General features: G+C 40.8%; 1 protein-coding gene across 1 annotated transcript in view; it reads right to left on the bottom strand.

The window, feature by feature from the left end:
• Positions 1-11,418, bottom strand: part of LOC100562810 (parapinopsin) — an 86,949-nt gene extending 75,531 nt beyond the window's left edge. The window contains exons 1-2 of the mRNA XM_008107065.2: positions 11,284-11,418; positions 4,090-4,785 (exon numbers count right to left, since the gene is read on the bottom strand). Coding sequence (XP_008105272.1) covers positions 4,090-4,423 — 334 coding nt within the window. The 5' untranslated portion in view covers positions 4,424-4,785; positions 11,284-11,418. The remainder of the gene's footprint in view (positions 1-4,089; positions 4,786-11,283) is intronic.
• Positions 11,419-12,870: the final 1,452 nt, after the last annotated feature.

Below are 12,870 nucleotides of genomic sequence, written 5' to 3'. Positions count from 1 at the left end.
GAACCTACTATATACAAATCCCAGGGTTAGATAGTTTTTTCTTAGTTTAAACAAGCCTGCTGACATTCTTAATTATAGCAATCTTTCTGGACAATTCTTACAGAACAAAAGAATATCTTTCAATACTCATTTTCAAAAGTATTTCAAAGGTAAATTTGTGATATTAAATTGCTTTATATTCCCCCCATGACATATATGCCACTTTGTTCCTTTTTTTCCTATAACCCGTGTACTGCCTTTATTTTCTAAACTTGTTTACAAGGCTGTAGAGCAATGGTTCTCAAACTGTGCTCCGAGGAGCCCTAAGTGCTCTGGAAAACACAGTCAGGGACTCTGTGGCATCTCCGGGTGCCTCCTCTCTCTGCTCCCCTTACCTAGGAAGCACACAGTTTATGGAGCCCCACTGCCACTGGCACGGCCTATGACCGCTTTGACTGTACTTTTTCTGCAAGGTAGAATGAGGTTGGACTGGATGGTCCCAGGGTTGCTCCTAGAATCATAGAATCCTAGAGTTGGAAGAGACTTTACGGGCCATACAGTCCAACCCCCTGCCAAGAAGCAGGAAAATAGCATTCAAAGCACCCCTGACAGATGGCCATCCAGCCTCTGCTTAAAAGCCTCCAAAGAAGGAGCCTCCACCATAGTCCGGGGCAAAGAGTTCCAGTGCTGAACAACTCTCAGAGTGAGGAAGTTCTTCCTAATGTTCAGGTGGAATCTCCTTTCCTGTAGTTTGAAGCCACTGTTCCGCATCCTAGTCTCCAGGGCAGAAGAAAACAAGCTTGCTCCCTCCTCCCTATGACTTCTCCTCACATATTTATACATGACTATCATGTCTCCTCTCAGCCTTCTCTTCTGCAGGCTAAACATGCCCAGCTCTTTAAGCCGCTCCTCATAGGGCTTGTTCTCCAGATATGTAATCATTTTAGTCGCCCTCCTCTGGACACTTTCCAGCTTGTCAACATCTCCCTTCAATTTCAGTATTCCAGGTTTAGTGTGACTAATGCAGAATAGAGGAGTAGCATGACTTCCCTGGATCTAGACATTAGACTCCTATTTATGCAGGACAAAATCCCAATGGCTTTTTCCCCACCACATCACATTGTAGGCTCATGTTTAAATCGTTGTCCACGAGGACTCCAAAATCTTTTTCACACGTACTGCTGTCGAGCCAGGCATTCCCCATTCTGTATCTTTGTATTTCATTTTTTCTGCCTAAGTGGAGTACTATTACTATACTGTAAATATTATTACAAAAGCTAGATAGCCATCTGTTGGGGGTGCTTTGATTGTGTTTTTTCCTGCATGGCAGAAGGGGTTGGACTGAATGGCCCTGGGGGTTTTCCACTGAAATACTGTTAAATTATGTTTATGTTGATTAAAATTGTTCTTCATTTTGAAGATTGTAATTTTTTCTGTGGGAATTAGTTCACACAAATACTCTCCACCCATCTGCCACTTGCCCGGCCCATGTCATTTTTGTCATACAATTATGCCATTTTTGTTTTGTGAATATTTGTTTTATTTATCATGAAAATATAAACATTTCTTGGGCTCCATGAGAAACTTTTGCTTCAAAAGGGGCTCCGATGCTGAAAAAGTTTGAGAACCCCTGCTGTAGAGAGCAGGAAGATGGCAAAGCCATATTCTCTGGTTTTATTAAGAAAAGTAAAGAGAAACTTAACTCAAAAAGATAATACTGGAGGATGAAGTCTTTGATAAGAGAGAAGTCCTTGAAGATGCAAGCAGATAAAAAAGGAAAAGTTACTCTTTTAACTTTTGCCTGCTTGCCTGCCTCCTACAAGCTTTTCAATTGGGGGACTTAATCTAAGATGTCACCTTCTTCTGTTTTTTCTGTATTAAAGAAATTTCATTTTCTTTTTACTTGGCATTTGAATTATGAAGGATGTTGTTTTATTTCTTTCATGTATTGAAAAACAATATTTTTACAATTTCTTTTGTACAATTCATGTCATTTTTGTTTTGTGAATATTTGTTTATCATGAAAATGTAATATTTTTTAAAATGAAAAAAATTATAAAAAATAGACAAATGAAATTAATTTCTAAATCATGCTTGTTAACAGATTGCTCAACTTTTTAGGTACGCCTAATAATTTCAGATCTGTAAAGCCCTCATCTTTTCAAAATTCTTGGTGATAGCCTTGGTTCTGGATTTTTTTCAGAGGTTTTTTTTGTTCTTGTATTTTCAGAGTTACCACAAGAAACCAAAAGGTCAATATGAATGAATAAAGCAGGTCCTTGCTATTTGCTGATACCAAGTAGAAGAGAAATTGAGTCCCTTCTATAAAGAAGGAAAGAAGGGTGAGTGAAGGAGAAATAGCTGGGTTCCCTTTTTTAAAGCCTGAACCAAAGCAGTTTACTGAGGCTTAGGCTTCCCTCTGTGTGATGAGGGGGAAGCCTGAATGGTGTGCAGTGTGGGGTAGGTGCCACCAGCAGTGTATGTGAATATCCCAGAAAAGATGTTTGCTTAAGACTGATGCCCGAAAAATGACAGAAAGGGAAGCCTCATACATTCCCCATTGTCACCAACGGGCCGGTTCTTCCCAGATCTTTTTGTTGCCGGATCAAAAAAGATTTTTTTTCCCAACCGAATTTGGGAGTCTCCTGAAAAATAGGTCTGGGGTCCACCAAAATCCAGATACCGAAAACAGAATGAGGTTTAACGGAATTACACACTCCTTCTATTACTCAGCCTGAGGATTCTAATCAGGATGACTATTCTTGATAAAGATGTGTAATTAAGTGCTTATTTATTTACTTTTGTTTTATACCCTGTCCTCTCTCCCTCATTGAGGGTCTCAGAGTGGCTCACACTCAGCAACAATTTGATGCCATTCAAAACTAGGACAATACAAACTCAAAATACATATAAATCAAACACAGAGAAATTTTAAAACCTCAAGTAAAACAACTGTACACAGTAACAGCTTCTGGAGAGAAGAAGTAAGTATTTTATGAGCATCAAACAAACAGAGTGGAACTACTGTATAAACTTATGTATAAGGTAAAGGTTAAGTCCAGTTGTGACCGACTCTGGGGGTTGGTGCTCATCTCCATTTCTAAGCCGAAGAACCAGTGTTGTCTGTAGACCAAGGTCATGTGGCCGGCATAACTGCATGGAGTGCCATTACCTTCCCGCCCAAGAGGTACCTATTGATCTACTCACATTTGCATGTTTTTGAACTGCTAGGTTGGCAGGAGCTGGGGCTAACAGCGGACGCTCATTCCGCTCCCAGGATTTGAATCTGGGACCTTTTGGTCCGCAAGTTCAGCAGCTTAGCGCTTTAACGCTCTTTAGTTCTTCCCCCTAAAAGATATATACATCTAGAAATTTTAGTCAAAATCAAGCCCAAAAACTGGATAAATTTTTCCATAAGTCAATGTAAGTACTGTAGCTTAACTCCTATAAAAACAAGCCATCACCGTCTCTGTGTAGAGTGGCAAAAGGTGAAAATGTAATCCATCCCAGGAGAATCTAAAAAAAGTACCAACCCCCTCTACTCTCTCTGCTGTAGCACCCACTTCTGACCTTTTAAAATGCCTGGGGGGGGCAGTAGTACCAGCAGAAACACTTTAGTTCTTCCCCCTAAAAGAGCACCAAAAGAGTAAAAAGAAACCGTGCTTCTTTCAAGTTCTCCTGAAATGAAGACCCTTTTATCATTCTAATCAGAAAAGGGCAAGGATCATTATTCAAAAATGAAAAAGAGCTAATACTGCGTCTTAACTTATGTTTAAGAGAGAGAGAGAGAGAGAGAGAGAGAGAGAATGAAAAAAGGAAGGAAGGAAAGAAGGGGGAAAGAAAGAGAGGTTAAAAACCTTGTTGAATGCCTGGGCAGGGAAATTGGCAGCAATTGCCTGCGGTGGCTGGCCACCTGAGATAGTGCTTGTGCTTTCCCCCCTTTTTGGAATAGCCCTCAGCTTACACACAGGTCACATCAAAATCCATGATTTGGGGCTCCAAACTTGCCCTCAACTAAGACATAAGTATAATATTTCATAATGTTCAGTGACGTTTCTTCCAGTAGGAATTATCCCCAGAATAGTGAAACAGAAGTGTTTGATCTCTTACCAAAGCAAGAATTGACAAAGCCGTACCACCTGCAGCCGTGTTCTCCTCCGATCCATCTGCCATAAATGTTTGATACGAAGCTGAGTGTAGTCCCAGAGATGCAGACTAGCATGTCACTGGCACTGATATTCAGCAACAGCATGTTCACAGGGTTGCGCAAGGTTTTAAACTTACAGAAGAGAATGAGGACAACCAAGTTATTCAAGAACCCAAAAACTAGAATTAGTCCAAGAAAAACAGCGACAATGTTGTGTCCCATTCTTGAGAGTCCACTTCCTGGCTCTTCAATTGAGGTGCTCATATTGAAAGTCAAATTGGAGCTAAGTTCTGACATCCTAGTAGATGAGATGATACCAAAGAATCTTATTTCCAGATTGAACTTTTTGAAAATTACCAAGTTTGGAATTTTTATACAGCATGCCTTATCATGACTTCTTAACTGGAAATGTCAGATTGTACATCCCAGAAACATAACTGCATTGCACTTTTTCTTCCCGCAATCCTATAACTTCTGTGGAACAGAAGATAGTAGCAATCCAGCATGTCACTCCACTAAAAGAATTATTTCAGTAGATCCTTAAAAAATAAAAAAAGTTTTCAAAAATGCAGAGATATGATTGATTCTTTTGTTTTTCTCTCCAATCCAAAAAGCTTTTTCCTAATTCACTATTTTTTCCTCATACTTTTTCTTGATGCCTGCATATAATGAGAGGAAAACATAAGCATTATAGTTAGGACAATAATTGTATATGAAAGCATTACATAATTTGCTCCTACCCTTATTACTCATACCATCTTTTTACTTTTCACGGCAAGAAAAATGTAATGGAAGATGCCACTTCCATTCATTTCATAGGCCTCTTTTTTCTCAATTGCTTTGTTCAAGGTATTGCCTTGCACAGTTGACTGTCAAGTGAGTGTAATTATATTTAAAGATAATACACATTCTCAAAGATCACCATGATAAATGCTTTGGATTTTTTTTCTCTCATCGGGATACAACTTGCTCTTCCAAACTGGAAGGTAATAGCACTTAAACCATGGCCCACAGTTTAGGATTACAACTAAGAGACTGTCCCTACTTTGACTGCAAAAGGACTCAAGTTCACTCCCTGGAATTTCCAAGTGGCTCTGGAAATTTTTGAACAAAATTCATCATACAACGCAAGAAGGATGAGGACAGAGTGCAGTATGGGTTGGATCATGAAGAGCAAAAGGCATGGACTACAATAGAAAGGATCAATTACAAGTCTTCAATTAAATTACATGCTTTACACTGCTTCTTGGCTCACAAAACAGAGTGAAAGCCACTCCATGACACATAATCATAAGAAGATGCAACACAGGAGTACTTAACTTGCCAAAGAAGTTGAGCCATTAGTTTGGCTATATATGAGGCCTCATTTACAGTACCAGATGTTGACTTCAAAATATATAATACAAATACAACACAGCTTGACTTCTTGTAAATCTTAAGGTCACCAGATGTTGTTGCTTCATGTTTACAACAACACAAGTATTTCCGATACTTTGGTTTCCATATAGCATATTTCTTTTTCTCTCGTTTGCTCTCTCGGTTTCTCTACATCTGCTTCTCTTTTCCCCCTGAGCTTTATCTAGATCTTCTTAGTCCCTTGTGTGTCTATTTGTGTGTGCTTTCAAGTTGCCTGCTGGTTTATGGTGACTCTATGAATGTCATAGGGTTTTTTTAAGCAAAGAATACTGAGAGATGATTTTATTTCCAACATTTATATCCCAGTTCCTTCCTCTGAAATATAGCCTACAGCATTTGGTATAGCGGCCTCCCATTCAGATATTAACCAGGGCTCACCCTGCTATTATAACCACTGCTATAAAGTTTAGGAATACCCTTAAATGCAACACAGAGGGTGACAACGATCTTCATCTGGATCATGGAAGGGGGAAACAGGGTGGAATTTAAATGAATTGAGGGGTGAAATAGAAAATGTATGTGATATGTTTCCAAGGAACCCCAGATCCCTCTGAATCATACTCTTTCCATGTGGTCCCATGTCCCCCTTCCTTGAGACATATATCCCTCCAGGTTTTCCCTACAAGTGGTTCATAATATGGGATTTGAAAGACAACTCTATCACTACCAATGCAAACAGAATATAGCATAATAACAGAAGTCCAGAGTCTTATTCAGTGGCAAGAAATAGAAAGTTCATTTAGGTTGTTCATTAATTTTAAAAGCAGAAAAATTAGATGAAAAAAATATGTGCAATGAGATTCTTCTTTCGCCGAGAGATTTTTTTTGAAAGCAGAACATACATTTTAAAGATGAGTTAGCAATAATGTAGCATCTGCACACAAATTGTGTTGTCAGAGGCAGAAAGTCAAGGGAAAGAATTTTTCACTACTTAATATATTATTTAAACAATACCTACTGTGAACTCATCACTTTTTGTTATTATTTAATAGTTACGGAGTATTTTTCTGCACATAATAGGCCAAGACAATCTTCTACCAAGAGGCAAACAATATCAAGACTGCTAGGGGCTGGCTGGGAAAAGGTAGAGGAAGGGATAAAACTAAAGAGGATTGCATAATTTATTTCCCTCTTTGTTTTCCTCCCATAATTTTAGCTCTAGAGTTTATATTTTCCCAGAAAATACAATAGCCGAAATCCTATTATCTCCCACTAGAGCAGATGCATTAAATTAATGGGATGTATTTGTTAAAACACAACTCAACAATGGGTTGGATGGATCTCCTTTACCCAATGGTTCCCAAACTTTGGTCTCCAGGTGTTTTGGACTTTACTTCCCAGAAGGCCCTGCCAGACTGGCCAACAGTCAAATGATCTGGAAGCTGATGTCCAAAACATCTGGAGGACCAAAGACTTCCATATAGGCCTAAAAGATCTTTTTTTGTCCAATTTAGCCAAACAGCAAATGGCTCTGCGTTGACTTCTATGCTAGATATAGCAGTTTACATATAAATACTAGGCATCTAACATTGTGGATATGAAATCATGTTTTCATGAAAAACAACAGCAATTAGGGGTTTTAAGTCCTCCCTGTTACATCCCATTAATTTCCACAGCATTAAGATACAAGCACCTTGTTCTGGATCAAACATCTTATGTTCTTTATTCATAAAGTAGAAACAAAGAAAAACAATGTTAACTTTTCACCAGACTTGTTCAAAATGCGTTCTTCATAAAGAACATAAATAATTCATATTATATTCGTATTTGTTTCCCATTAAGAAACAAAGTACAATCCTTTGTTTTTCTGCTTACAAATGTTTTGCTCCCAGGTTAATGTTTCGCTTCCTCTTTTTACTTTCTGATACTGAATGTACTACATTATCAACTACTAATCCCGAGAAAGTAATCATTCAAAACCCCAAAACAATGTGTATGATACTACTGTTCTTTACATTTTGCATTTTTTGCTATTGTGTGATGCCTGCTAAAGACATTGAGCCCCCTTCCACATAGCTGCATAAAATCCACACTGAACTGGATTATATGGCAGTGTGGACTCTGATGTTGTTTATTCATTCAGTCACTTCCAACTCTTTTTGACCTCATGGACCAGCCCACATCAGAGCTCCCTATCGGCTATCACCACTCCCAGCTCCTTCAAGGTCAAGCCAGTCACTTCAAGGATAACATTAATCCATCTTGCCCTTGGTTGGCCCCTCTTCCCTTTTCCTTCCATTTTCCCCAGCATCATTATCTTCTCCAAGCTTTCCTGTCTTCTCATGATGTGGCCAAAGTACTTCATCTTTGCCTCTAATATCCTTCCCTCCAGTGAGCAGTCGGGCATTATTTCCTGGAGTATGGACTGGTTTGATCTTCTTGTGGACTCTGATAACCCAGTTCAAAGTCACAGCAGAGCCACATTTGTTTGTTTAGGGGCACATTTTAGTAATTCTAACCAACTTTACTTGGAGTTGTTTTTACTGAAAGAGAAATTCTATTTCAAGCCATGGGACAGATATTTGGCTAAATTATACTCCAATTGAAGGACCAGCTCAGCTACATATTAATCAACCCTATTTCCATCCTCAACCCTGTTAGCATTATGCACATGCAGACATTGGGATAATGTATAGGTAATTTTGCCTAGTTCTTCCTCAAAAATATAGCCAACAAAATCTTATATTTGTTGGTGGTCTCCCATTCAAGTACTAACCAGGGGTGAACATGCTTAACTTATAATATCAGATGAGATTTAATCCCTTTAGTATATTCAGGCCTTTTTAACATGACTTTTTTGGGGCGGGGAGGAACTAAAACTTAGTTTCACACCAACAGAATCAGTGAATACTAATATCCTCATTAACAAATGTGACTATAACATGTTTTCTGTGGCTTCTTTCCAGCCAAGAAATGACACATTAGTTTTTCAGTAGCAATTAATTCATCCCACCCCCAACATTATCATGTTTCATATTTTAATATTAAAATGGTTCTCTAGAGTCCTAGTGACTGCATTAATGGGACATGACAAACCTGCAAATGAATTCCTTAAATAGCAAACTGAAAAATTAAACTTGGTAGTAAATGAAGCCCTGGAAAGGATGGCTGTTTTGGTTTCATTTGTTTGGTTTAAATGGAAAGGAAAGAAGTAAAAAGATGGAACAGATTTTCCAGCTGTCTTGGAACTCAAACCTTAGCTGGATTCTCGCCTGAAAACATTCACAATGGAACAAACAAGCTACAACTGTACACCTAAACAGTCCAAGTTAAATCAAGTTGACACCTGGCAAATTTCCAGAGTCCATAATACAAATCTCAAAGGAAGTTTTAACTTTCCAACAATTAGGAAGGGAGGGGAAGTGAATACACAGCACAAATAAAAAAGGAAATAAAGTTTTCCAACAACTAGAAGAATAGCGGGTGGAGTTGGAAAGTCATTATAATTTGCAGTGGTTCCTGTCATAACATTTTTGTTTTTATCAAGAACTTTTCTATGTGCTAAACTACCCTTTTGCTCCCTAGCGGTCCATGACCTAAACAGAGCGGGGCAGGATGAGGCACACATCTCTGGGCCCTTCCACACAGGCATACATGTATAGAGATTAAAACATATCTAAACGCACAGTAAAGAAAAGCCTGAAAGAACCTTAAAGACCAAACTACAGAAATGTACAGAACAAATCCACTATTTCTATAGAAAGGCAAGGAATCTGGAATGGAGATATACTGGCGAAGAGTCAGAATTACAAAATAGGAAGGTCCATAAGAACCATCTACTCCAGTGCCCTGCAATGCAGGAAAACACAACTCGGGCACAACTGGAGAATAGCAAGGCAGATAATCCATGTCCCAACTTTCTGCCCAACTTTCTGAGCTTTTCAACTGTACTTTCAGCGGGATCCTCGCGGAACTGGAAATGTGAGAAACGCCTGCACATATTAAGACAAGTACTTAGAATTATATGCATTGCAAAAGAAATCTCCTCAGAGAAGCTTCTGACTCTTAGGCCCCTTCCACACAATGGCAAAACATCCACGTTGAATTTGATTATATGACAGTGTGGATGCAGATAATCCAGTTCAAAGCAGACATGGATTATCTGCCTTGCTATTCTGGGTTATATGGCTGTGTGGAAGGCCCCTAAAACAACTCACTTTTCCCAAGCAAAAATGCTAACAGACCAGCTACTTGGTCTTACACAGCTCTTGTAAGGGTTTTTTTTTTTTTTTTTGGTATTGCTGTTGTGCACCCCCAAGTTGTTTCAATTTACAACAAGCCTATCATGGGATTTTATGGGGCTGAGAGTGTGTGATTTGCCCACAGGTCAAAATGTGCAAATATGTTTGAAAACCTGTGGCTTTAATATGCAATGGGTTCTGGTAGCACCCTAGAGACTGAGGCTCCTTCTACACTGCCATATTATCTAGGTTATCGAAACACATAATCTACATTATCTGCTTTGAATGGAGCCCTCAGTGGCGCAGTGTTGTGCTGGCAGGACTGCTGACCGAAAGGTCGGTGGTTCGAATCCGGGGAGCAGGGTGAGCTCCCACCTGTCCGCTCTAGCTTCCCATGTGGGGACATGAGAGAAGCCTCTCACAGGATGCTAAAACATCTGGGTGCCCCTGGGCAACGTCCTTGCAGATGGCCAATTCTCTCACATCAGAAGCAACTTGCAGTTCCTCAAGTCGCTCCTGTCATGAAAAAAGAAAAAAAATCTGCTTTTGACTGGATTATATGAGTCTACCATATAATTCAGTTCAAAACAGATCATCTGTATCTTATATGGCAGTGTAGGAGGGACCTGAGAGCATGAAGTTGGGAGCATAAACTCGCATAGACTAAGGGCCCTTCCACACAACTGAATAAAATCCTGCATGTTCTGATTAGAACTGGAATATATGGCAGTGTGGACTCAGCGCCCTCCCACACAGCCCTATATCCCAGAGTATCAAGGCAGAAAATCCCACATTATCTGAGTGAGGACTCAGAGAACCCAGTCCAAAGCAGATATTGTGGGATTTTCTGCCTTGATATTCTGGGATTTTAGGGCTGTGTGGAAGGGCCTCAAGGTAACCCAGGGCCCTTCCACACAGCCATATATCCAGAATATCCAAGCAGAAAATCCCACAATATCTGCTTTGGATTGGGTTGTCTGAGTCCACGCTGCTATATATCCCAGTTCAAAGCAGAAAATAAGGGATTTTCTGCCTGGATATTCTGGGTTATATGGCTGTGTGGAAGGCGCATCTATGGCAAAAAAAAAAAAACCGCTTTACCTGTCATGGCACAATGCGATGACATTCTGGGATCTATAGTTTAGCGAGGCACCAGCACTTTTTGGCAGAGAAAGACGAAGACCTTGGAAACCACAACTCCCAGGATTCGGTAGCATTGAGTACTGAGTTCAAGTGGAGTCAAACCGCATGACTTCTACAACGGAGATGCATCCGAAGTATGCAAAAAGGTATGAGGCGATCAGGACTCTGACCCTAAGTTCAATCAGCCAATTAGTTTGAAGTCTACTTCTCAGCCGCAGATGAGGCTTGAATACCTCGATTGGGTGTCGCTCCAGGGCAGAGCGGGGTCGGGATGGGTGGCCCCTGGGCTCTCTCCCCCTGCCGTTCTGCATCGAGGAAAGGGACCAAGGCAATGGGGGCAGGAGGACACCCCCCGCTGGGGGAAGGCGTGCCCAAGGGAAGGGAAACTTGGAAAGTGTGGATCCCTCTCTCTCTTACCTGCGCCTCTGGACTTCCCCGCGTTGACTGTCAGAAGGAGAGAGAGTCGGAGGCTGAGTCCCGGCGCCCCCGCGGCTCCTTTCTGCCCGTCTCCCCCACCCGCCTCTGCAGACCCTTCTTCCCTCTGCGCCCACCGCCCCCGCCAAAACCGCTTGGCCCCGCCCCCTCCCCGCCGATTGGTGGGCGCCGCTGGGGGGCGGGGTCTTCCCCGGTTGAACAGAGCAATAGCGCCTGGCTTTGGACTATGTAAAGAAAGAGCTGCAAGGCCATTCAGTGCTAATCGAGGTGGTGACTTACAACATTCACAGTTGCCTCCAGCAGACAAGAGTTCTTTCTCACACCCAGATATATAAACCTCCCTTGCTGAGTTCCCAATATACCTCACAACCTCTGAGGATGCCTGCCATAGATGTGGGCGAAACGTCCGGAGAGAATGCTTCTGGAACATCGCCAGACAGCCAGGAAAACTCACAACAACTCTATGTAAAGAATGGCCTTTGCACTACGAAGCTCAATAGACTGGGAACCAGGATGACTAGGCTCCAAGATCAGGAGCATTGTCAAGGAGCAACACACCAAAGGGTCACCAAAAGGAAAGAAGAGCCTCTTTAGATGACATTAAACTCTTCAAAACAGTTGACAGGCAAGACAGGCAAGAAGCAATAGTAAAAAGTGACAGAAACAGAGCTGGAATCCGGGTTGCTGTGAGTTTTCCGGGCTGTATGGCCATGTTCCAGAAGCATTTTCTCCGGGTGTTTCACCCACATCTATGGCAGGCATCCTCAGAAGTTGTGAGGTGAATGTTGCAATTGGCCACCTTGATTAGCATTGAATGGCCTTGCAGCTTCAAAGCCTGGCTGCTTCCTGCCAAGGAATCCTTTGTTGGCAGGTGATTAGCTGGCCCTGATTGTTTTCTGTCTGGAATTCTCCAGCTTTCTGGGTGTTGTTCTTTATTTACTATGCTGATTTTAGAGGGGTTTTTTAAAATACTGGTAGTCAGATTTTGTTCATTTTCATGGTTTCCTCCTTTCTGTTGAAATTGTCCACATGCTTGGAGTTGGAACCCAGAGTGTGCATGTTCAGTGACTTATTATAGTACTCAATGCAAAGAAGTTGTGTTATTATCACTTGTACTGATGCCTCTGTCCTTTCTCTCAAGGCTTAGTAGGAAAAGGTTTATGAATCAGAAGGCAAAATGAGAAAACCATCCCACCTTCCTTTCTTAGGCTCCTTCTAACTGCAGTGCCATATAATCCAGATTATCAAAGCAGATAAAATGGATTTTATATGGCAGTGTAAAAGGGACATTAGGGGTTTTTTTTAAAAAAAAATAGATTTATTTATTATATTTAACACCAGAAATCTATATCACCATGAAATAATATGCATTCAAAAATATAGGAGAGGGAAGGGAAAAAACAAAGAAAGAAAGAAAATGATAAGGGAACCACTGACTGCATAGGGAAGCTTATGAAGAAACATAACCTACAAACTATTTACAGATCCACTAAGAAAATCCAACAGATGCTACGTTCAGTGAAGGACAAGAGGGATCCAGCAGCTGTGGACAAGTCTACATAGGGATCA

This window comes from Anolis carolinensis, chromosome 3 (assembly GCF_035594765.1).
Source record: "Anolis carolinensis isolate JA03-04 chromosome 3, rAnoCar3.1.pri, whole genome shotgun sequence".
In the NCBI taxonomy this organism is placed as follows: domain Eukaryota; kingdom Metazoa; phylum Chordata; class Lepidosauria; order Squamata; family Dactyloidae; genus Anolis; species Anolis carolinensis.
Note: the sequence above shows the minus strand (reverse complement) of the source record. Positions and strands in the feature narration are given on the sequence as shown.